The sequence below is a fragment of the Lichenostomus cassidix genome, chromosome 15 (genome assembly GCF_008360975.1).
Source record: "Lichenostomus cassidix isolate B80296 chromosome 15, HeHo_3.0, whole genome shotgun sequence".
Lineage (NCBI taxonomy): Eukaryota > Metazoa > Chordata > Aves > Passeriformes > Meliphagidae > Lichenostomus > Lichenostomus cassidix.
The window spans coordinates 49,490-73,481 of record NC_139496.1 but is presented as its reverse complement, the minus strand read 5'-3'; the positions used below and the strand labels follow the sequence as shown (position 1 = coordinate 73,481).

General features: G+C 48.2%; 1 protein-coding gene across 1 annotated transcript in view; it reads left to right on the top strand.

The window, feature by feature from the left end:
* Positions 1–6,130: 6,130 nt before the first annotated feature.
* MMP17 (matrix metallopeptidase 17) overlaps positions 6,131–23,992 on the top strand; it is a 49,817-nt gene continuing 31,955 nt past the window's right edge. Inside the window, exon 1 of the mRNA XM_085075345.1 lies at positions 6,131–6,496. Within this exon, the coding sequence (XP_084931471.1) occupies positions 6,368–6,496 (129 nt within the window). The 5' untranslated portion in view covers positions 6,131–6,367. The remainder of the gene's footprint in view (positions 6,497–23,992) is intronic.

Sequence of the window (23,992 nt, the reverse complement as noted above, 5' to 3'; positions counted from 1 at the left end):
CAGAAGAAATAAACTGTAAAACAAGATTAGGAAGAGGAACATCAGGAGACTGTTCTCTGTCCTCCTGCACCAGATGTGCCCAAGCTGGTCCCGAGAGCCTCTTGGTCTGGTGGTGGGGATCCCACAGCCCTTCCAGGCAATTTGGTTAAATACTTCACTATTTTTACAGCTTTCCATAACATTTTTCTCACACCTTTTGTTTTAATCTCATTTCTGCTTCCCATCTTCATGAATGGTTTCCGCACCTTTTCTGGAAACATTTTTCCTAAGAAAGCTGGGTATGGTCGGTCTGAAGTTCTTTCCCATAAAATATCTGAATGCTTTTTGTTGCTATCTGTCAACGCTGAGTAATCTTTACCTCAAAGAGATTCACAGAACTGGAAGGTGAAGGACACCAGAATTTATCCAGAGTTCAAACCCAGGGCTCTCAGCACCATAAAGTGTTGTTACCCCCCAAAAAAACTGAACTCAGTGGGGAGCAGGGTATGGTAAAAAAACATTTATGAGGAACTGGCAGGATATATATATAAGAAGGGCTGGGAAGAGGAAGAATTTGAAGGTAAAGCAGGAAGAAGAGCCAAGGACGGGGGTGTGCTGTTTGCAGGAGGGTCCCACAGCACAGAGTGCAGGTGAGGTCTGTTAACCTCAGTCCCCCAGGGCTCCATGACAGAAATTGCATTGCAGAAGAAGCTTTCCTGACCTTGCTAGCAAAATCTCCCAGTTGTCTGAGCTAGGCCTCCAGACAGGTTGTCAATCAACATGTCACACGCTGAAAGAAGATATATGGCCAGATTTAATTGACGAGATGTTCTGACATTGCTCAAGTGTGTATCTGCCTCTGGAGGGTACAGAGTATGTGTGCATATAACAGGTTGCTGGCTTTTGATGTAGGCCACATAATTAGCTGTTCTCCTGACTGACAGAAAGCACAAACAAGTATTAAAGCATCATAAAAACGGCTCAGGGACTTGTGGTTATCCCTGGCCAAAGGACAGATTGTAGTGTCTAAGGAGTGTTAAAATTAGTACTATTTTCCACTGGAAAAAGCAGTCTAATGATACCTTATAGCTTTAAAAATTTTTGTTCGTTTTTTTTCTTGGACTTTTTTTCTCAGTAAAGTGACTGTGTTCTACTTCTCGTTAATTAACCTCTGAACTTCTCATCATTGCTTAAACAAGACATCAACATCCTTTCACAGACTTATTGAAAAGCAACTGGAACAAGGATAGGAATGCTGCTAGTGAAAATTACACTTTGGTTTGCATTAACATGGCAGTTCTGACCCATCCTTCTACCTGGCTCCTTATTACAAGATCTTAATGGAAGCTTTTCTGTATTGGGGACACTGCAGCAAAGCTATGCCTGCAAAACATGAACTTCTTTTGTATTGTTTTATAATTCATGGGTGTTAATGCCTTAAACACTGTTCTGTGAGAACATGATGCAGCAGAGAGGCAGAAGTGCCTGGTGTTGTTTCAGATGGTCTGTGGTGGTGTCTGCTCAGTGGCAACGCGGCCTTGAGCTGTCTGTGGGTTGAGCTGCCACCACTGCTCCTGTAGTGCCAAGGGATTCCAGCAGTAGACTGAGATGACCTCGCATTGAGTGCCTCACAAACCTGGAATAAAGAGAAGAAGATGGAAAACAAGACACGTCTGCAAGCAAGGGAGATAAAGGAAATTACAGATTAATATTGTTCCAATTCTTGGAGTATGGTTGTACTGGAAAAATTATGCTGGGATGAGGTGGTGGTGTCCTGGTCTTACACTGTATTTGTAAGAGGCAAATGGAGGATAGCATGGCTGCCTCAGGCTTGCTTAGAAGCAAATATTCCCAGGCAGAATGGGCAGCATGGAAGAAAGAGTGACTATGGGTGTTTGAGCAAAGGAAGGGAGAGGTGGATTTCATGGCCAGGTGGACAAAGGAGCTGATTTCTTGGTGCTAAATGAGCAACAAAAGACAAAGCAAGGTTGTCTGCGAAAATCTTTGAAACAAAGAGGTGCAGTTTATTTTATCTGATATAAAGAATTCCACTAACAGAAGAAGTTGTATACTATCTACTGATAAGAACTGCTGCAGATTTAATGCAAAGGATATTTTCAGTATAGCTGTGTTAATTGGGAAATTAAATTGTCTGGATGTTGTCATACACGCTAATTATGCTAAAGACACTGAGGAAAAATCTTCATCTTCCACACAACATGTATAGCTAGAAGATAATGACATTTTAAATTACTACTTGTCATCTTGGTGCACAAAGGTGAAAATATTTTAAGTAGGTGCATTTGCCTGGAATGTATGTGGAAGGAAAGCAGACTGTGTACTTGTTTACAGGTTTTTCCAAACACTGACAATAATGGGCAGATCAGGGAAATGTGAACTTGCAAATCAGGTTTACTAGCATTTCTTGTTTAGCATTAAAGTTCTGTGCTAAAACAGACCATAGGTATCACCACAAATAACTCTCTGCTCTTTTTTGCCTGCTCTTACTTACAGCTGCTTGCAGTTATCTCTATGTTGTTGTTGTGCAAAGCAAATATTTTGGCTAAAATGTGTTGAAATGCTGTTTTAACAGTCATTCATTTGCAATAAATGAAGCATAAAGAATGCATTTTGGAAGCTACACTTAACAGAATTAAAATTATCACGCTGTTCCTTCCTTAAATAAATTCTATTCAGCAACATGAATGGCATGAAAAGTCCATCTACCCTCATATAGTTCTTATGACATGAGCACAAAGTTAAAATTGTGCCACTGAAGTGGGTTGTTTTGTTTACTGAAAAGTAAAGAGAGGAAAAATATTCACAGTTCAGTTTGTTATAACCAGGTTTATTGCCCAGCTCTGGTCTCTGTAGCTGTAAGGAGCCGATGCCATCCACACAATCTGCCTTGTTATTTTGGGCACAGATTCCACCTTCCCAGGGAGAGCTGCTCATCTATTACATTCATTAGGTTAGAGTGAAGCTAGTGTGATTACTCATATGCTTAAATTTGACTATATATACTACATATATATTCAAATACAGGGTTTAGAGCCTCTCTGATATTTTTTTGGGCTTTCATGGTCAAACAGTGTTTCATTAAAGGAGGAAGCTTCATGCAATAAAATTAAACTATTAAAGATTCTCTCCTGGCTCTTTGTAACTGGCATGGTTGTGGATTCTCTTGGTCTTGTGATTTATGGCAGAAATCTACCATCTTGTCTCTTGTAAGTGCTTGCTTAAAATGTTTATAAATGTGTTGGGAACTACTTTCAATAGAATATGGACAAAGCAACTACTCATCCAGTGTAAGTAATCATTCACATTGCAGGTTTTTGTGGTGCAAGACAGATTGAGGTGCTGACACAGCACAGGCGCTAATAACTAATACCTGAGCAGACAGGGAAACAGGGCATTGACATCTACAGAGGTCAGAGGTTGGGAAATTCAGTGACATTTGGCCCCCTAAAAACTCTGAGGCTTTTGTGGGGTAAGAAACAGTTGTGGAAATAATATTCTCTTGCAATATGCAAGTTTATTACATTCTACCTTCGGTGAAAATGGGTATGCTCTTGCATTTAATGCCACTGGAAAGAATCTAAAAAGATTAAAGCACATTTGACATGGACCAGCATTTTCCATTTGGGCTGCTGTCAATCTGCTTAAAACACCTGCTCTGACAGAAACGGTGAAGATTTTTGTCCCCGATGTGCTGCTGTGAGAGGACGACCCAGGAGGTGAAGATAAAATGGTAGCATGTGCCCTAAAATCTTGACCCCTTGAAGCTAAGAGCAAAATTCTTCCAGCTGGAATGGGCTCAAGCCTTTATCTTTGGTCCAACAGCTCGGTGGCTGCTGTTGCTGAACCTTTATTCTTCATTGCCCACTTCTAAAAAATGGGATTAAAGGTCCGTGTGGATCATGTAGCATCTTCCAGAACTGTGAGGAAGGCGGCCAAGGTAACCTTGCTGCTACAGCCTGATGTGGCCAGCACAGGAGAGGGAGCACTGTGGATGTGGGATAGGACCGAGTCCTGGAGCTCCAGGCTGCCCAGCAGAAGAGCCAGTCTGCCAGATAAGGTGTGCCCTGTAGAGGAGCAGAGTATGCTGAGTTTGTGCTGAGCAGTTTTCAGAGGACCCAAAATTCCTAGAAAGCATTTTAAGGTGCTGTTAAAGCCTTTGTCAGTGTAACCTCAAGCCCATGACATGTCAGCGAACTTGTGCTGGCAGTTCTCACTCTGTCAAGGCTACCACCACAGAAGCTGCTCATCCCGGGGGGAGGGCTGCCTCTTTGTCCCAAACTCTGGGATTCTGACATGTTACTGTATTCCCTCTGCCTTCCTCCCGAGGATGGCTCTGCTCTGCCCACAGTCATGTCAACTGTCAAAAGAAATGATTCCTAATAAGAAAAGATTCCAGAGCTGCTTAACAGGAAATTAATACATGTGATGTTGCTAAGCAATTTCAGGCTGGCCTGACTGCCCAGAATAAAGCTTCTCTGTTGGAAAACCCAGAAAAGGTTGAGGGGTGGTGGGAGGCTGCTGCTTTCTGCTCAGAGCAGAGGAGTTGGAAATACAGCAAATAACAGACCTTGTCCTGTCGGGGCTGGCATGATGGTTATTGAAAGTGAGAAAGAGCTCTCCCTCGAGAGCAGCGGCAGCTGCAGGATGGAGGGGAGAAGATGGGAGCAGCAGACGATGCACAGGGTTGGGGTGAGTCCTGCAGACTGAAGGACATACAGAGACGGGGAAACATGCCCTAGAGACACGGGCTTTGTGGCAAAGTAGCCGTGAACATCTTTCCACAGTGAATTTAAATAGTGAGTGGGAGCTGTCAGCTCTGCTGTTTGGAAAGCCTCTCTTTGCACCTGTGAAACCAGAGGCTGGGCTTTGCTGGGCTCCTTAAGAAGCTGAACTTTTAGTATGGAGCAAAGCTCTCGAGGTAACAGCTCAAGGTGACAGGTAGCTGTCAGTGAGGCTCTGAGCCTTGTAATCCAGGGGTTTTCCCTCTGATTCCTCTAGTGCTGGAGCATTAACTTCAGTTCAGCTCACAGGGACACAGGGTAATGCAAACTTGCCCACAGGAAGTGAGGTTTCCCTGTCATTTCTCTTTAACCAATTTTTTTTGGACCAAGATTTCCTCTTCCCTTATCCACTGGTTTTCTCCAGTCCTGTCTGATATCAAGTATCTCCAGAAGCAGCTATGGTTCATTGCTGGATTAATCTATTTGTGCAGCTGTCATATCAATGTCCATTACGATTTTGCCTGAGCAGCACCTAGAAGCAATTTTTCATCTCTGCCTATTCTTCATTATCTCCACTTCTTATTTATCTTAAAACAGAAACTGCAAATGTCTTTTAAAAACCCCAAAACAACAACAACAAAAACAAAACGCCCAAAAACCCAAGAAACGCCTTTAAAAATAATTCGCAAATTTTGTTGAGTGTATTAATACGCCCATAGGAACTGGGGAAGGCAGATGCTGAGTAGAAGTACATGTTCACCCTGAGCCGGCACGAGCTGGAGCTGTCAGGGTGTCCCCTGCCATCTGGCCTGTCGGAGCATGTGGCAGATTCACAGCTCTCGAGGGAGGACACACTGCAGAGGCCATAGGATCCCATTATGCTGTTTATGGGGACAAGCCAGACATTTGTCTCGCTGAGACAGGATGTCAGTCGGGAATGCTCCAACCACGCGGTCTTTTCCATAGCCCCTTGAAAGCTCGGAGATGAGGCTGGTACTTACAGAAATGTTGATGTTTGGAAAAAAACGTGTCGAAACCCTGAGGGATTTCAGCCAGACGCAGATACCAAACCGGGAGGGGACTGAACCCGCTCCTGCCCGCGAGGCGCAGTGGAAGCGAGCCCAGAGCGCGCTGTGCGACCCCCCAGCGCCGGCGGGGCCCTGGCACCGCCTCCCTCATTAGCATCCCTTCCTCCTCCTCCTCCTCCTCCTCCTCGGTCGGCCGGCCGCAGAGGGGTGCATGGCAGCGGCGCTGGAGCTGCGGCGGCCCCCGGCAGCAGCAGCAGCTGCCGCTGCCGAGCCGCGCTCTGCTCCTCGCCAGCGTCCGAAGCAACTTTGCCGCTCCGCGGGCTACGGCAGTGGGACGATGTGACGGCGCACCCGGCAGCCGAGCCTGCCCGGCAGCGCGGAGCAGCGCGGAACGGGGTCCCCCCAACCTCCCTCCCCCGCGGGGCGGAGCGGAGCCCCCCCGCCTCCATCCTTGGCGGATCGGCGCGGAGCGGAGCGGAGCCTCCCCGCCTCTGTCCCTCCTTCCATCCCTCCCCGGCGGCGGCCGCAGCCCGGGGCGGGAGCGCGGATGCGGCGCGGAGCCCGGAGGAGCCCATCGCGGGGCCGGGGCCGGGGCCGGGCGGCGAGGAGCGCGAGGGGATGCTGAACCCCGCCGCCCGGCACCGCGCCCGCCGCCGAGAGATGCTCCTCGTGCTCGCTCTGTGGCTGGCGTGGCAAGAAGCGCCCGCGGCACCGACCCCCGCGGCGGAGGACATCACCCGGGGAGTTGTGAGTTACCCGCGGCCCCCCGCTCCTTTCCGCTCCCCTTTCCCCCGTCACCCGCCTCGCCGGGTACTCCCTCACGTCCGGGCATCGCCAGCCCAGGCGGCTCTGGGCGAGCTTCGGCGGCTGGAAATACTCCCCGGCGCGCCCCGCTGCCCGATGCCCCCCTTTGCCGCCAGTGCCCTCTATCCTGCTCCCGCTGATCGGGCCCTTTTACACCCGGTGCCCCCTCCAATATTATCTACGTGGTGCCGCTCGTTGCAGCTGGTGCCCCCCCCAGCGCAGACGGAAGGGTCCGCTTATCCCCCCCGCACCCAGTGCCCCCCACCCCATACCCGCTGCGCCCACTTCATACCACCGCACCCAGTGCGTGGTGCCTCTTCCGCATCCCGGCCTGGTGATCCAACTTTCCCCCAGCCCGGCATTTTGGGGCGATGGCCCCACCAGCTTTCACACGTGGATGGTGATTTCTCAGGCGCTGGGAGAGGGCTGGCCTGTCTCGAGGGCTCCCTGCCTGCCATGGAGCCACACAAACTCCAGCAGCAAGCAGGGTAAAATGGCATGTTTGGAGTCAGAGCGATCCCCGAGGACTGAGACATGCTCGGGGATGTGTTAAGGGCTGCTCTGTGCCGGCAGCAGGTGGAGGGTTGGCTTCATTGCGGAGGTCTGCACAGCACGGGCATCCTTGTTGGTCCTGCTTCTCCCTTTACTGGTGCCTGCTCAGTCTGCAGGGAGATAACAGGTTTTAGCAGGAATGGAGAGCTTAGGTCATGTCCCTGCCAGGTCACGGTGCCAGCAGGTCTGTACAGCTTCTTCCCTCTGAGAGGGAAGAAATGAAGGGTTTCTCCTGGAGGAAGAAAAGTTTCTTGTAGCTGACACCAGCTGTAGCCCAGAGAAGCCCCACAACTATATCAAACATGGGTGTCAGAATGACAGCTCTAGCTGGGTGCATGTGGGCAGTCCTGGGGCCAGACCCCCAGGTTGGAGAAATTCCCTGATATTCAGCGAATTTCAAAATGCTGCCAGTGCACTGCTGTGAAGGAGGGAGGGATGGTTTGCAGCATGGCAGGGTTATCTAATGAACAGGGCTTGCTCAGAGCAGTGCGCCAGGACGCTGCCTCTGCTGCTCAGGCTTCGGCTCCAAGTGTGCGCTCCGGCTCAGATACCTGTCAGGGAGGACAAAGCCTATCGTTCCCCATATGTTCCTAGGAGAATAGAAAATATGGTGCATGTAAGGTACACCTGCATCATTATGGTGCATTCACTTTCCTCTGTAACCAAATGTTAAAGCTGGAATTAATATTTCATGCAAACAGCACAGGAATTTATGTATTCTGCCCCAATCAATTTAACTCAATCTTTGACCCGCTATTACCCTCGCTACTGAACGTGCTGCACTTAGCTTTTACAGGGTAAATGTTAGTACTTGAGGGTCTTATTAGTTACTGGTGACAGCTTTCAGGCATTAAGATACCTCTTTTGTCCTGGACTAGATTTGAGCACTATCTCCAAACCCTGCTGAAGAGCTGGGGCCACCTGGCTATGCAGAAGGTGCTGGGGATTATGGTAATAGAGTAGAAGTGAACTGCAGGAGCACAAATTACATTAAACCAGGACTTACTTATGCCGGGAATCTGACATTTAGGATGTGCGATAGGTGTCAGGGTGCTGTCTCCCTCCTGTGGGTGTGCTTGCTGGGGCAAAGAAACTCCTCGGCTTGAGACAGCATTGATGGGTTTCCAAAGCAGTTGAATGTAAATCAGGTTTATGCTTATGCCCTCTAATGAGCAGCAGGGAGCACAAGAAGCGATATATTTTCAGAGGTTTTGTTAGAAAACTACCACTCTTTGGACAGTGAGAGCCTCAAGAATTATTTGACATCCACTTGATGAAACAACTAAGAAATTAAGATCTCTGAGGCCTTTCAGTCAAATATTTGAAAACTAGGAAGCATGAAACCATGGCAATAGAAAGCTCTGCTAACCTTGGAAAATTATATCCAGCAATTCTCTGTAGTAAACGGAGCACAATGTCAACAGAGCTTTTACAACCCGATTGCTCGCCCCTTGCAGCTGAGAGGTTGTCAGTGCTGAGCTGGACTGTGGCTCTGAGCTCTGTCCTCTGCTCCACTCCTGCTTGAAGTTTGTTTTAAATGAAACAGTGGTGCTGGGCCAAATTAAAGTTCAGCAAAATGAAAGAGGGCTATAATTCAAAGGCAGTTCTTATTAGCATGCTGCCCAAAGCAATAGAACATGGAATGATTCTCCAGATTTCATTACTAGTGGAATATCCTGCCCAGTTTATAAATCTAACTTGATTATTAATGTTTTTATTGTTCTCCATTAGCCGCCCTGACAAAGAGAGCATAAAATAGCAGATGGAACAGAGCCTGACATGAGTGATTCCACTGAATTTTAGTACGCCCCTTTTGAGATTTGTGACTTTGGATTTTGCACTGCTGCCTTTACAGTAAACCCCCAACCCCTCCTCACTACAGAGTTCACAAATAGCATATTTTTATGGCTGTTGAATTCAGATGTATCAGGGGTGCAGGCAGCAAAAACTTCCAATACGTTAGTAGTAACTGGGAAATGAGAGCTCTCACTTCACTGGGCTTTGAACCGGGTTTGGGGATGGTTTCCCTTGAATCTGAGCTTTTCAGAATAGCTGGTGTGTGGAGTCTGAATGCTGAAGGTGTTGACCTGGAGACTGGCTGGTTTGTAAGGGATCCAGCTGTTCCTGCAGGCAGCTCCTGCCCGCTGGGCTGCATTGCTGCTGTTGTGGGGACATGGCCATGCAGGACAAAACCTGTGGCTTGGGGATGGACTGATGCCTGAGGCTGGGCAAACTTGGCCCCAAGGGAGATGCTTTGCCCTAGGGATTTGTTTTGCCTGGACAGGAGTTGACAGTGGGGTGGTGGTGGTGGTAGCCTCACTGAGATCATCCTGCGTGGACATGGGCTCTGGTGTCAGCGGCTTTTTCTTGACTTTGTGGCCAGGGGTGAGAGGGAAGGTCTATGTATGCCCCCAAGGCGTTTCTCCAGCTGGGGATTGCTAGGCATTCCTGGGGGCTTTCGTATGAGTCTTCTCTCAGCCTCCTGCTCACAAAGCCCCATCTGTGTTGTTCCCAGAGAAGTTGTTCCCAGGGGTTGGAGGCATTTGCATTCATCAGTGGAGACCAGGGACCCGCGTCCCCCTCTGCCTTATCCCAAGTGGCTCTTTGTTTAGGGCAGGGCCCTCGCCTTTGTGGCAGCTTCTCATTTGAATGACAAGGATGCATTTGTGGGCAAAGCGAGGTGGCACAGAGCCCTTCCAGGCTGTGTCCCCCCCTCCCCTGGCTGGCTGTGGTGGGCAAGGGGAGAGACAGACGTTCCTCTGTTTCCCCATGTCATGGACTGGAGGGACAGGAGGAGCAGCAGTTTCCTATGAGTGTGTGCCCTGCATCTCCCAAGTGCCAAATTTCAGAGTAGAAGCCTGCCCACGACTCATCATTGCTGTTTCTGGGGTGCTTTTCCACCCCTGAGCAGGGTAGGACCATCCTGCTGCTGTCACTGCCAGGTGCCCACGTCCCACATCCTGGTCCCGCTGCCCTCCTACTCCCATCTGCCCAGAGTCAGCCAAGAACTCTCCTAAATGTCTCTGTTTAAGTACCCAGTGAGGCACGTCCCTCAGACATGGCTTAGCTCCTGGTTCAAGGCTTGGGATAATCAGCCTCTTAAAGTAAAATCCTTGTATGAATGCAGGCTGTTCCCTGTATCAGGAGAAAGTAGCATACTTCTTCTGTTTCTGCTAATGGGGAAATTAAAAATTGATAATTCCAGTTGGAGCTTCATTCAGCCTTCTAAAATGGCAAGTCTTTAAGGACAGAATGCTCAATAGATTCCCTAAACAGCTTTGGAGAGAGGAGCTTTGCTTGGCCCCTCTGCCATTAATGCACTTCATGCCTTCCCATATGGAACAGTGCCCATCCCAAGTCCATGAATTCCTTTCAAGAAAGCTAAGCTACCATATTAAAAAAATAATAAAATGAAGTGCTGTTGGTTACATTTTAAAGTACCTCTTGAATCCAAACTACAATGCAAACTGACAAAAGGCTGGCTGGAAGCTTTCAAACAGCCGGGCTGCTGTGAAAGCATTTAATCTGGTATTAAAGCCCTGGTTGGTGTGAACTGCTCCTTCCCTTTCAGATTTGAGACCTCCATGTTCAGTAATGCAATTTCCTCCTGGGCTTGGCTGCTATTGTGGCCCCAGCCGTGGGAATTACCCAGGGTAGTCAGGCCAAATTACTCTCTTTAATGAAACTGTGCCCTGGGGAAGTGTCCAGAGCTAGTGGGTGAAACCCTGCTGTCACCAGCAACTTCCTCATGGTTGGTGCTGGGGATGGAGCAGTGAGCTCCCACGCTGGCCTCACTCTTCATCCTTGGTGCTGTGTTAGGGGTAGAAGATGTTCCTGGCTAGCAGCCCCCCCTTCCCTGGAGGCAGCATGCAGTGGGGCTGTACCTCCACCCCATCCTTTTGCCCCTAAAATCTCCTGGGGTGAAGGGAGATTGCTGCCTCTGTGACTCAGCCTGGCTGTTTGTTTATTCTTCCTCATTAAATTAAACGTGCAAAGAGGCAGCACCAAATGCAATGCATTCCCATCCCTGCCCGGCATCGGATGGGGCTCTCCTGGTTTGGTGCCAGATGTGTCTCACCAGTTGGGACCGTTTGTGTTGACTCTGTGGAGGACAAGAGGTGACATGGGTATCACATGGGTGATGTCATCACCAAACTAGGGGGCTTGGCTCTCTTTTTGTCCTGGCAGGTTCATTAGTGTCAGCGGCCGCTCGCTGTGACTCATCACCAGGGCGATGCACTAATTTCTCATTATTTACTCATAGGCAAAAGTGCTGCAGGAATGGGGCTGTGTGGCTCCGGGAAAGGTCATGCTGTGGCTCAGGGAACCTTTATTTCTGGTTGCTGCGGGAGCAGATGTGTAGCCTTTGTGGGTCTTGTGTCCTGGCTGGCCCTGTGTAGGTGACAACATGGGAGGGAAAAGCTGTCCCATCCTCGGTGATGATTAACATGGGCCACCACATCGTCACTCTTAAAAGTGTCTTGCTCAGACTAGAGCACCACTTGAAAGCAAAATAACCTGAGATCTGACAGCAACAGTTCTCAAAATGCTTTCTTTAATCAAAATCACTTTAAATGGGTAGATTTGGGAGTTTCGGAATCTCTTGCTGCTGCACACGTGCCAGCTGTGTCTTCTTTGTCCCAGATTTTTATGAGGATTGTCTCTGCTTTCTGGGTCAGAGAATTAAGAGATTTGATGTTATATTAAAAAAACCCACACCAAACCGCATATGCAAAGTTAAATCCAGTGCAAAACAAAGCAGACATGGGGGCGAGGGGAAGGAGCTGCTGAAGAACCGGAGATTTTTAGATCAGAATGAGAAACTGCCTTTGACAACGGGTTTGCTGACATTCACCGAGGAGTGTGGTCCTCAGATGGGATTCCGGCTTTTGGATTGGCCATGATGATTTAATTGAAAAGAATCCAATTAAATCTGAGGAATATCCTGCATCGGAATACACCACGTGCACAGAAAACTGTTCTTCCAAGAAATCTAGAGATTATTTACAGTTCCTGGTGACAACAGTCCAAATACGGTGACTTGGGAAGTGGCAGTCTATTCAGGATTTTTTTCATATTGTTTTAAAAAGAGGAAGTTTCTGCCTGTTTCTGACGGCAGAGTTCTTTACACCGTCTCACATATTATTTTATCCTGACAGTACTGATCTTTTGAGTTGACAAAAGCAATTTTTCCCGTGTCACAGGGCCCTTGTTTGAAGGTGATGTCCATGTTTAGATTATATTGTCTTGTTATTTAACAAACCCCAACTGGTATCTCTGTGATTCAGCTCCTAGCTGCCAAAGATCATCTGACAGCGCTGGCGCTTCTGTTACATCCTGGGTGCGCTCTGAAACCCAGGTGTGTCTCACACAGCTTGGTACACACATCCTTGTTTAAGGGTACGGGACAAAAGGCTTCCTCATTCAAAATAGAAGTGGGAGATAAGAGATCTGGGCTGCTTCACCCGCAGGTTTGTCCTAATTTGTGGAGGTTGCCTCTCATGCGCCATGGTGCAGGCATTTAACCCACATGCAGCTTCCCCAGGGCTCACATCCAAAACCACCTGGCTCTGGATTTTTTTTTTTCCACCAAATGTCTCTGGCTGGAGATGGCAGACTACCAAGAGATCAAAAGGAAACTTCAGGGGCTGTTTGCAGGCTTTGGGGATTTCACTGTCCAAGAGCTGAGGAAGCAGCTCTGAGAATGGTGTTGGGACCAAGGGAGGAGCTGAACCCTTGAGGGGTCCCAAAAGGGATAAAAAGATGAAAAAGACCAGTGTGTGAGGAAAGGGTTCTCACGGGATCTCTTTTGAGAGGAAAACCTGGAAACCTTCTGAGGAGGCATCCACTTGATTGGCAGCTGTAGACTTGCCAAAATACTGCAAGTCGTAGGCTATAGTGCTTGTTCTTGACTTGTCTAGGTATCAGTCAACCCTTCATGAAGATTTGCTTTTCTCAGTGTGATGCTGTCACCTGCAGAAGTGCTGCTGCTGATACTGTTGCTGAAGTACATCTCAGGAGACAAATTTTCCTGTTTCCCTGCAAATGGAAACTGTGTCTTTGCTGGGCTGCTGGGTGGCTCTGCTGGGCTCCTCCACAACTGTAATTGCCGAAAACTTGGATGACTGCTGGGATGAAAGGTGTAACACAAGTGAATACTACTTTTGTCTTTCTGTAGCTCCTTGGAAGTTCAGTTATAGGATCCCAATGAAAGCACAGGGAGCAAAATGATACCATGAATGCTAGAGACAATCCCACTATGACTCTGGATCTAATTACCTGCAGCTCTGGAGTTGATGAATTCTGTCTTTGGGAAAAGGTGTCAGGTCTCATTTATTACTGAGCAATAAAAAAACAAAGCAGTCTCTTCTGTTTTCCTTGAGTCCACCACATGCTATCTCCTCTGGAGATATTACGTCCGCTCCACATTACTTACGTCCTGGCTGGCGCTTGGTCAAGGCTGTGTCTTTGACAAGGCTTGTGGTGGGGAGCACAGGAGCTCCCACGAGCCCTTAGGCTTGTTCTCACCTTGTTACTTGTGTTTCCTTTGCCATTTCTGTTCCTCTGTCATGCTCATAGTGTCCCTCTGGCACGTCTGCTATAGAAGGACAATCAGTGATGATGCTCAGGAAGCATTTTTCTCCTTTGATAAATTCTCTGCATTGAATTGGCTTTTGGTTGTCTTGTTTGTTCTCCATTTTGATGCTGCTTGGAAAATTCCCCATTGCTCTGTACCGAGCCATGCTGTCTCTACCTTTGCATCCTCCATGTCACAGATGCATTTTTGTTCAAAAGTGATAGGAAATTGGATTCACAAAAGGGAAATTCCTCACAGACGCACCTGTGAAATGGCAACACGTTTTATATAAAGGCACAACTAAAGAGAGTTAGATGGTTTGAGACTTTTGCCACTTTTTTTTTAATCCTGCAGTAATGCATCCTCCAGGTCTGATAAATAAGACTCCAAAATGAGGAATGTTGCCTGGCCTCAGCTGGCACTGAAGTGTACAGCAATCCAGTCCTTCCTCTCAGATGGGATGCATGTCATATTTCATGACAAAAATGACAGGCCTGTCAGACAATCTGTTGCTCTTTTGGCATTTCTGGTACACCTCTTGCTTTGGTACACAATCACTCAGTGTTCACAAAGATCAAGATAATTTAGAGGAAATCAACTGTCACGCTCCAGGGTCCTGTACGGGCAGTGAACAGGACAACGCTGATTGGAACAGTTTTCTACATGCGCGCTTGGGTTAAAAACTTACCCAAGAAGATACTGAAATTTTCTTTCTCTGCCTAAAGTCCACAGTGTCAAGTGCCTGATCTGCCAGGTTCTGTGGCACGAGGTGTAGTTCTTGACCAAGCCTCTTCATCACTCCATGAAAGGCACCTGAGCTCTGGGCAGCAGGTCTCAGAGTCAAAATCTTCCTTTGTGAAGGGTATCCAGTCCAGACTGAACTTGGATGGCTTTTGTGTGTTTCTCGTTCACATTTCTATTACTGGGGATAGAACAGGGGTTTATTTTCACTGGTGTATGTCCTCCCAGCAAAGTCTTTCCCTGCATCCGGGTTTGCCAGGAGCCCAATGGGCCTTTCAGACAAATCTCTTTTCCCCAGACAAGCAGCTCCCGAGGGTTCATGGTCCCTGCCCGGTCTGTGCACGGGGATGTGGAGGTTGGAGGAGATAGGTGCCAGTGGGAGCCCTTCCGTACCCCCCGAAGGAACGTCTGTTCCCCTCTCTGCAGCCCCTCTGTGTTGGCAGAGCTGTTCCAGAAAATCGCCTTTTTGAGCAAAAGTGGTTTATTTCTGCAATAGCAGATGTCGTGGTGAGTCACGGCTCCAGAGCCGAGATCTCCTGGGAGATGTGCATCAGCCGCTTTTCTTCTGCGGACAAAACCCTGGCGAGACCTCGGCCCCGGCTCCCTCCCCTCCTGCCGCCCCGGGGAAGGTACCGGGCGGCGCCGCTCGGGGGACACCGGATCGGTGTCGTGCCGGTGCCCTCTTGTGGAAACTGGGAAAATATCCGAAAAAATATGCTGATGCTGAGCTGGGAGCGGTGGTTGGAAACACACCTGTGGGAGCAGGGAGAAGTGCTGGCTACTCCCCTGGGGCTGCGCCGCGCCACCTCCAGTTGCTGCCCGAGAGACTTTGTCACTGCTGTCAATGGTATGGCCACTGTGGGAGATCGTATTAACTGAGCCTGAGCGCACGGGCTCCCAGGTCTCAAATCCTGCACCTTGTGCGCATCTTCGGTGGCCGAATCCCTGTATGGTGACAGCTGTCTGTGCTTTAAGTGGATAAAGTTACCCAAGTGCCTCTGCACCTCCTTGCTCTTGTTCTGCAGTAATTACCTTTTCCCTCGTAGTAAACACCTTTATCAGCAGCAGCACAAACTTTCTTCTTGAACCATCACTGAGCCTGCCACTGTTCCCTGTAGCTTCAGGGCAGGCACAGACCCACTGTTACCCAACTGCAGCAGCTCTGCCGCTTCCCTTGGGAAGGCGTTGCACTGCATTGGTCATCTTCCAAAAATGTCAGTGGGTGAACATGCCCGGGACCACAGGGCCAATGCGCCGGCTCTCGCCTTCACAGACCTCAGCCCTGAGTTTCACTCAGCAGTTCTGTCTACAAGGAATGGTGGTGAATGGCTGCTCTGGAGCCAAACCTGCTGGTGCCAAGTGGCTTCCGACCCTGCCTCCCGCCTCATTCCCAGGCCTCTTTGTAAGAGCTGGCAGAAATGGTGCTGTGCTGGGTAGGAAATGCCAGCCCAGCACTGTCAGTCTGTTTTCCATCCTCTGTTCTGGTTTCCCAGCCCTGTGGGGCTCTGGTGAGCCACGTGCCCTTCTCCCACCTCTGCTGCAGGAACAGCCTTGGCAGTGGATCTGGCTCCGCTGCCCAGGAGCCTCCTTTCCGCAGCTCCCCCGAGTTCAAGTTCTCCTTATCTTCTCCATGTTTGCCTTCTATTTAGTTTATTAATATCATTAAAAAGCTGCCTCTTTTAAATGTCTAAAGAATTTTAACTATTAGAACCAACTTGTCTCCTGCATTTCCCAGACTCTTATCTCTTCCATGCTTTCCTGGAAAGCAGTGTCTACAAAAGCCCGGCTGTGTCAGGTAGGTCACCAGTGACAACCCAGAAAGGGGCTGTGCATCATCAGAGGTGAAAGTCAGACAGAGTTCTGGGAACTTTGTGTGGAATTCGTCCAGAGTCCTTGCTGTGACTTGCTGTTCCTTCTGCATCCTGCCTGTCTGTGTGATCACAGATACTAGTTTTTGCTTGTGTCTTTAGAGGAATCAGTTATTTGGGCAAGGACATTTTTTTTTTTTTTTTTTGTAGCTCTGCGATCATCTCTCAGCCTGTAGGTTATCTAGACCAATACCATGTCTGAACCCTGGCAGTCCTGAATTAATTTCCTTTTGAGGAGGAACAGTGTTGTATTTCTGATGTTATGTTGAGGGAATTCAGTGTTGGGAGCCAGACTTGTTGGGAGCCAGACTTGTTCAGAGCCAGGCTTGAACGGGGACAAGGAGCTGAACTCACATACTGAGAGAGGCTCAGATCTTATTCGGAGCCAAGAGATATAATGGCAGAAATTTAATTAATGTTGCAAACCCCTTCAAAGCAGAGTTTCTGGCAAAATTGCCAGATCCGCTGTGCAGCAGGTAGGATGCTTGAACAGCCTCCACAGGGATCTGTCACAGAATAACAAATGTTTCTTTTCCTGGATGGTTGCAAGAATAACAGATAAAACCAATTTGGCATGTTCCCCTTCCCCAGGGTAGCCTTGAAACTCTAAAGAGAAAACTAATAGCCAGCCAGGTCCCCAGCACATCACCTTGGGATGCTCCAAAGAACTGGAAGTTGCTGGGTAGCAGCTGGGAGTGGGGCGATGTGTTGGCTTGGATAACCGGGGGAAGGGTGCAGGGTCTCGAGCCAGGCTTGAACGGGGACAAGGAGCTGAGCTCACATACTTAGAGAGCCCTTTACCTGAGCCCAGGACAGAGCACAGAGTTGGTGGAAGCAGGGGCTCAGAGAAGCTCTCCACACCTCTCCCTCTGAGTAATACAAAAATTATCAGTTTAAGGAGGTCTTGCCTCAGCTGTGGGAAAGCAGAAAGGTTCTCTGTGATGGCAATCAGGCTGATACAATTTGATAGCTTAAAAGCACTGATTCAGCAATCAGTAAAATATGCACTCTCTCTGATAACAACTGATTTATTCACATGGATAAAACTTAAGCACCTGCTTATTCCCATGGACTTCACTGGGCTTTAGACACAAATGCTCACTGTAACAGGACCGAGAGAGAGGGAAAAACCCAACAAAACACAGCACAGGCTTCCATCTCCAGCTATCTGTTGTTTTAACCTATACATTTTTAATGCAGCTTCACTGGGGGAATAAATGCAATGAAAAAGTATAATGTAATAGCCTGGCTGCATGGATACCTGTAGTGAAAGTCTGACTTCCACTGGGGTAGAGCCTGCACAGATGAATTTATTTTAAATTTCATTCTATTGGAAGGAAAAAAGGAGGCACACACACAAAAAATTAAGGTGGTGTGCGTCATATCTTGTGTAATTAGAAAAACTGACAAACATAATTAGAAAAATTTGTCTGCTAAGCAAACATTGATTGTGAGTGAGGATAACTAGCAGTGTTTCCTCCAGGTACACCTGGGACATGAGGGTCTCGCTTCAGCTCTCCTGGGTTTATTTTGCAGGGATGCTGGTACTCAGCAGCTGCTCTCAGTGCTCGAGACCTTCTGCTTTGGTTGGTGTGGTTTGATGTGCTGTAACTTCTCCATTCTAAATGCGGTGTTGTGGTGCCGAAGGGCTTTGGTAAGGGAAAGTTTCTACCCAGCTCAATCTGTGTAGCTGGTTATGGGTCTCCAGGGCAAAGAGGACTGTGCAGCTGGAGGTTTCTTTCCTTTCTCTCTGTGCAGCTCACAAGCTGGTGTTACCAACTCAGTGGCAGGCTCTCCTTGCTTTGGTGCATGCAAAGACTTCTTGTGTATTTTGATGATCACCAAGAGATGTTTTTCTTGCACAAGCCCCTCAGCTATGGCTTCTAAATGAGCCTGTATAGCTTGGAGGAGCTGTATATTGCTATCTTCTGGGTGCAATACTGGTGGTATGACATTAAAGTATCAGATGCTGAGAGAGTTTTCAGTGGCCTCATTCCAGGATTGCTGCATTTGGAAGAATTGGTGCCTTGTTGTGCATTAAATTATTTATAAATAGTTCTGCTTGTGACTGGATTTGAGAATTAAAATGTATATGTGAAAAAAGGTTTTCAATAATGAAATAAAGTAACAAAAAGATAAAGCCATTATATGCATAATTAAAATGATACATAACTGTATCTTCTTTATGTAGCTGCTTCAGCATCTCAACTAACTTATTAGGCTGAGTAATCAGCCCCTGAAGCCTCCCCCTGTCTGAATTAGGCTCCTGCTGTTGCTAGAGATGCTGCAGAGTTGCCCTGAGTAGGGCCCTGGCTGGTCACTTGAGGACAGTGGTCCCGTCTTCCCCCTTCTCCCCAGTCTCTGGTCTTGGAGCGTGTGACATCATATGACAAGGCAGAAGGACAAAGTCTTGAATTTGCTTAATAAGCTGTTTTTATCATATCCCTTCATTAGTGTATTCTTGTTTCAGGTTTCAAGGTGCTCCTAGCTTTCTGAGGGTGCACTGAGGGGTTCAGACATCCCTTTATGAGAAGCGGTAAATATTTTCTCCTTGTCTATTAACCAGTCTGCTTCTTGGCATGGTGTAGAGCTTAGACACTGAACAGGAGGCTAGACTGGGAGTAATTTGCTTATGATAGGCAGCTCTCTCTGCAGGCATGTGGCTGACGGGCAGTGGGTGTTGAAAGAAGTTGGACCAAAACCTCCTTAAACACTACTCTGGAGCATCCTGTACCTGTAATGGAAAATGCAATGTCCTGCTCTTGTGGGGCAGGTCTTCTGCGAGTGGTGAGGTAGGGATCATGGCCCCACAAGTGCCCTTCTTGGGTACGGAGCCCCGGAGATTGTCTGGCCACGTTGCGCCGCTCAGTTCCTCTAACAAACCAAGGCGGACAGAGAAGGGTAGTGTCTGAGGATGCTGCTTTGATTTGCCCTGGGGTACCTTGGAGACTCACGGCCAGAAAAGCCACAAAATGAGCTTGAATAACAGCATACTCAGCCAGATCTTTAATTAAAAAATGTGGTCTTGCCACTTCTCTAGCTGGTCCCAGCTGGCGCCCACACTGTGGCAAGTGTGCAAATACAAAGAAATATAATTTCCTGCAAACTTTCTGTTTTCCCTCGAAGCCCAAAGTCCTGCCAGTGCCAGACCCCACGTGGGGCTGCCCTTCCGGCTTCCAGTACTATAAGGTACATAAAAGACTTGTGAACCTCTGTGTTCACAGAGAATAATTTAAGCTTTAACCTTTCCTTACAAGACGTGTTTCCAAGGGAGCCTTGCTGTAAAGTCCTCCTGTATGTGACATTAAAATGCACTTACTCGTTGGGGCTCCAGGGAGGGCTTCTATCCCTGGATGCTCCCCGCTTACCCACCACGTCATTCCCCACAGCTTCATCTACCCAAGTAGTAACGAATTTTGGCTTTACTTTTGCTTTACTCTGCTTTCCTCGGGTCCCTGCTGCTGGGATGGCTGATACATGCCCAGATCCTGCCTGTACTGTCCAGGTGTGTGCTCAGCCCTGCTTGCTGATGCTGTGTTTGGGGAGCCAGTGGAGCCTCCAGCAGCAAAAGGAGGCTGAAGCCACACACTTACATGATTTTTCTTGCTGTTCAGATCAAATACGTCTCGAATTTACCCTGCTGTTTTACTGAAGTTCTCTTGTCCAAAGACCTTGCTTTCTTTCCTCTAATAGTTTTCATTTGCTCTAGTGGCGGATTTATTTTTGGAAATGCTTTCCTTGGGCTGCTCAAGTGGGCAGGGATCATCTCTGATGTTCTGGACATGGGCAAGAGGATGGGTGCAGTGGGTGCAAAGGTGAGGGAGCAAGGATCCACATGCCTGTGTGACAGTACCTGGCTCCCAGTGAGAATCGTGATGGCTTTGTGGGCAGTGTCACCCTGGAGCACTTGGCAAGCCAGGTGGGATTTGGATGCTGCACATGGGCTGTTGCTGCTGGGGCAATAATTGCACCAGTGATGATCCTGTGCGGGCACAGCACACCATGGGAAGCCCCCAGGCTCTTGCAATGTGCCTGCCCCTGCCTACCGAAGGCCTGGAGGACAGCAGGAAGTAGTGGGCTTACACAGCCTTGGCAGCATCCATGGAGGTGAGGCTGATCCCAGCACCAGTTCCTTCTTGGACCTCCACTTGTTTTAGTAATCCCTGGAATGCAGGTCACTGCCGCAGTTTTCTGTTCGGCCAGATCTTTGTCGGGGTGTCTTTTCTCTTGGCTGACACTTGCCTTCTCTTACCAAGCAGTCTGTGATGTCTTTATAAGTGTGAGCCATGCTTTGTTCTTGCCTTCTCCTTGCACCTCCTAACCCACCTTGCAGGCTGCTTTTCCACATGCCAGGCTTTGGGGGTGACCTGACGGTGCCTGCCTACGCCAGTGCCCCACTGCATGGCCCCCCAAGCTGTCGTATGTATTTTTCATGTCCTGAGAGCTGGGAAGCCGCTTTAATGCTTCTTGTACAAGATGAGTACAAGATGATGGCATACAATGTGCTCACTTACACGTAGAGCAAACAAAAGATCCATTAAAACAGGCCCTGCCGGGGTTACTATGGGCATCTGCCTGTGGCTGCCTTTGTGGTTGTGGCTTTTAGTGAGATTAAATTGTGTCAGAACAATCTGAATAGATTTTCTTGTGTTCTTTCCTCTCCATCCAGCCCTCCATCAAAGGATGCCTTTTGCTGTCATGTTTGTACTCCCACACGGTGCAAGCTGTGGCCATAGTTGAAGCTGGGGTAAAGGAGGAGGAAAGTGACTCTTCAGGCCTGGGTGGCCACATGGGGGGGAGAAATCCTGACTCCTTTTGAGCTGTGGGAGTTTTGCACTGGTCTCAGAGGAGCTGAGATTTCACACTTTCTTTGCCTGCCCCGTTCCTCACAAAACCTCCCAGCCCATGAAGTGAAGATTGTGGCAGTGGCAGTGCTCGAGTGTGCACAGTTCTGGCCTTCCAGAAGAAAGACACTTTATAGCCACGGAAGTGAGAGAAAAATACAATCTTCTAGCTTTTGCCCTTCTTGCCGTGACCAGGACTCTCCTCTCTCCTCTCTCCAGGGGCAGGTGGGGAGGAGCCTCAGTTCCATCCCATTGCAGTGCAGTGCTCCTCCTCCAATTTGTCCGATAGATCTGGGCTCACATTTTATTTGAGAAAGGGGCCATGTCTTGCCTTGGTGGCTGCTGTCACAGCCCTGCTTGGGGACAGCTGTCTGCCAAAGTGGGTTAATTGCACCGCAGCAGCAGCAGATCTGCTCACACCCAGATGCTTGTGCCCTTCCCATGGAAGAAAATAAAGGATAATGTCTACATCAGTGGCTGTGGCATGTAGGAGAAAACCCCCAAAATAACAAACGCTGCACAGAACAAACCTAATTGGTTATCACAGCTAGACAGGTCTCATTATCTAACCTGCTTAACGCTGTTTGAAAGCTCTCTGTGGTACCCTTGCTGGATGTACCCCAAACCATCTTCTAAAAGGCAGGGCTGGAGCTGTAGAAAGCGGCAGGTACCTGGAAATGTCAAATTGTCTCATTCCTGTGTTAAAGAGGAGAGTAACACTTACTTACTGATATTTTTATGGCTCTCCTGTGCCACATTCCATTTGAGCACAGAAACATCCTCCCTTTTGTAAGCAAAGCAGAAAGAAGGACAGGATTTACCCTGCTCCTTAGGGGGAAGAAACTAATTACCTGCATTTCCGAACAAGGTCGTTGGTGGTCAAGGCAAAACCCTATACCATGCAGTCAGCAGAATGTGGTGCTTTGCTTTGGTCCCACCGAGGACATGCACATTCTGTGGTCTTTGACCTTTCTGGCGGATTTTGCCGGCCTTTCTCCATAACATTTTCTCTTCTATCACTGTTCTAAGTCCTTGAGCCCCAGGGTGCTGCAGCCTTCACACACGGCTTCTCACCCCCGTGTGTCTCCCAGCTTTGGAAATACGTATGTCGGCAAATTGTGGGCAGTTTGTGTAGTCCATCTGGAAGTACCTATAGACTCTGCAGTGGCAGGGTGATGCTGATCGCATTCCTGAACAAGGTTTAGTAGGAGATGAGATTGTTCTTGTGGTATTTAGGGCAGGAGACAGCAGGTCTGCACAGTTGGCTCCCATATAGTTAACAAATGGTACATGATAGATATGGCCAAAGAGAGCAGTGGCACACTAAACATGCCAGGGCATGTCTCTGATGAAGAGCTGTCCTGGTGTCACAAGGAGGAGAAGTCTGCTTGTGACATGACACAGATGGCCACTTTGACATTTTCAATCAAATGTGTTGACAGACCTTGTGTCATGAAGCTGAAGAAGTAAAAATATATGGGCCTTTAAAAAAGAAAAAAAAAAGGAAAAGGGAAAACAAACCTGGCATGACTAAGTGTATCCAATTTACCAGATGGATTTCTACTCTGCTATGCAGGATGCTCTCTTCCAGGAGTTTCTCTGCATTTCATATTCTGCTTACGTAGGAATACGAGATCTTTCCATTTAATGAGTTTGATTGATATGAAAAGATAGTCTGTATTGGTCCTGCTGGAATGGATTTTGGGAAAGGACCGGGAGTTGAATTTTTGCATAAATCCCCCAAGCATGGAGTAGCGGCTGCCTATAACTGGAGCCAGCTGCCTCGTGCTGCTGTCACCACCAACAAACGCAGCCCTTACGAAGGGTAAATGTACTTACGTGAAGATTCAGCAAGATAAAAACATTAATCTTCCTTTTTTGTTTATGCTATAGGGGTTATGATGCAAAAGTCAAACCAAGTCAGGGATGGGTTTGGGTGACCAGCAGTGCTGGGGCAGTCAGATGGGATCCTTTTACCTGGCTGCCAGAACAGGATGCATTGCTGGGATGCTGAAACCCTTTAATCTCCATACCTGTCTGCACTGCAAACACCTCTAAGATATATATATATATATAGAGATATATATTCTGTTTGTTTACATGTAGAAAGGTAGGGGATGCCTCCAGCTGTGTTACGCTGTATCAACACCACAGAGAGGCCACAGAAGACTGGGGATATTTTCCCATTAGAGCTTTTTCAATATTTAAGTTTTATAATCTGTCTTTTTTTTTCATCATTTTCCACCCAGTGGGGTGACATATGATCCTCGTGCATAACCGTGCCTGTTGTCAGCATGCTGGGAGGGGGTGTGCAGAGATGCAAGCTAAAGGGTGGTGGGGGCAGCCGGTGCCTTTATCACCAGCACGGAGTGGCTTTTGATGTGTAAAATCACAGGCACTGGCTTTAATTTCCACCTCCTCCATTTGTGTGATCAGGACTGTAGTGAGTGAAGAGACACTGCTGTAATTAAGATAAGGGTTGGATCTGAGGTGCTGCGCATAGCTGCGGTGACACGGGCTCATCCCTGCCCAACAGCTTTGGGATGCCATTGCACCCCACTTATCCAAGCCCATGTAAAAAATAACACAGAATTTAGAGGTTGCAGACGGGCAAGGAGGAAACTGGCAGCAGGGTGACCCTGTGGCCACGGGCACGTGGCACTGAGGCACCTGACAGAAACTGCAGGGTCAGGGTGCCTGGCAGGTGCCGCAGGGATGCCACAGCCCTCAGGGGACCAGTCTCTCGAAGGGGTTTGAAGCTTTGTAAGGGTATGTCACAACAGTCTGTCCTTCAGCACATGGCTACCCAGTTCGCTGTCTTTTCAAATAGACATGAGTCACACCACCAGTCTGTACC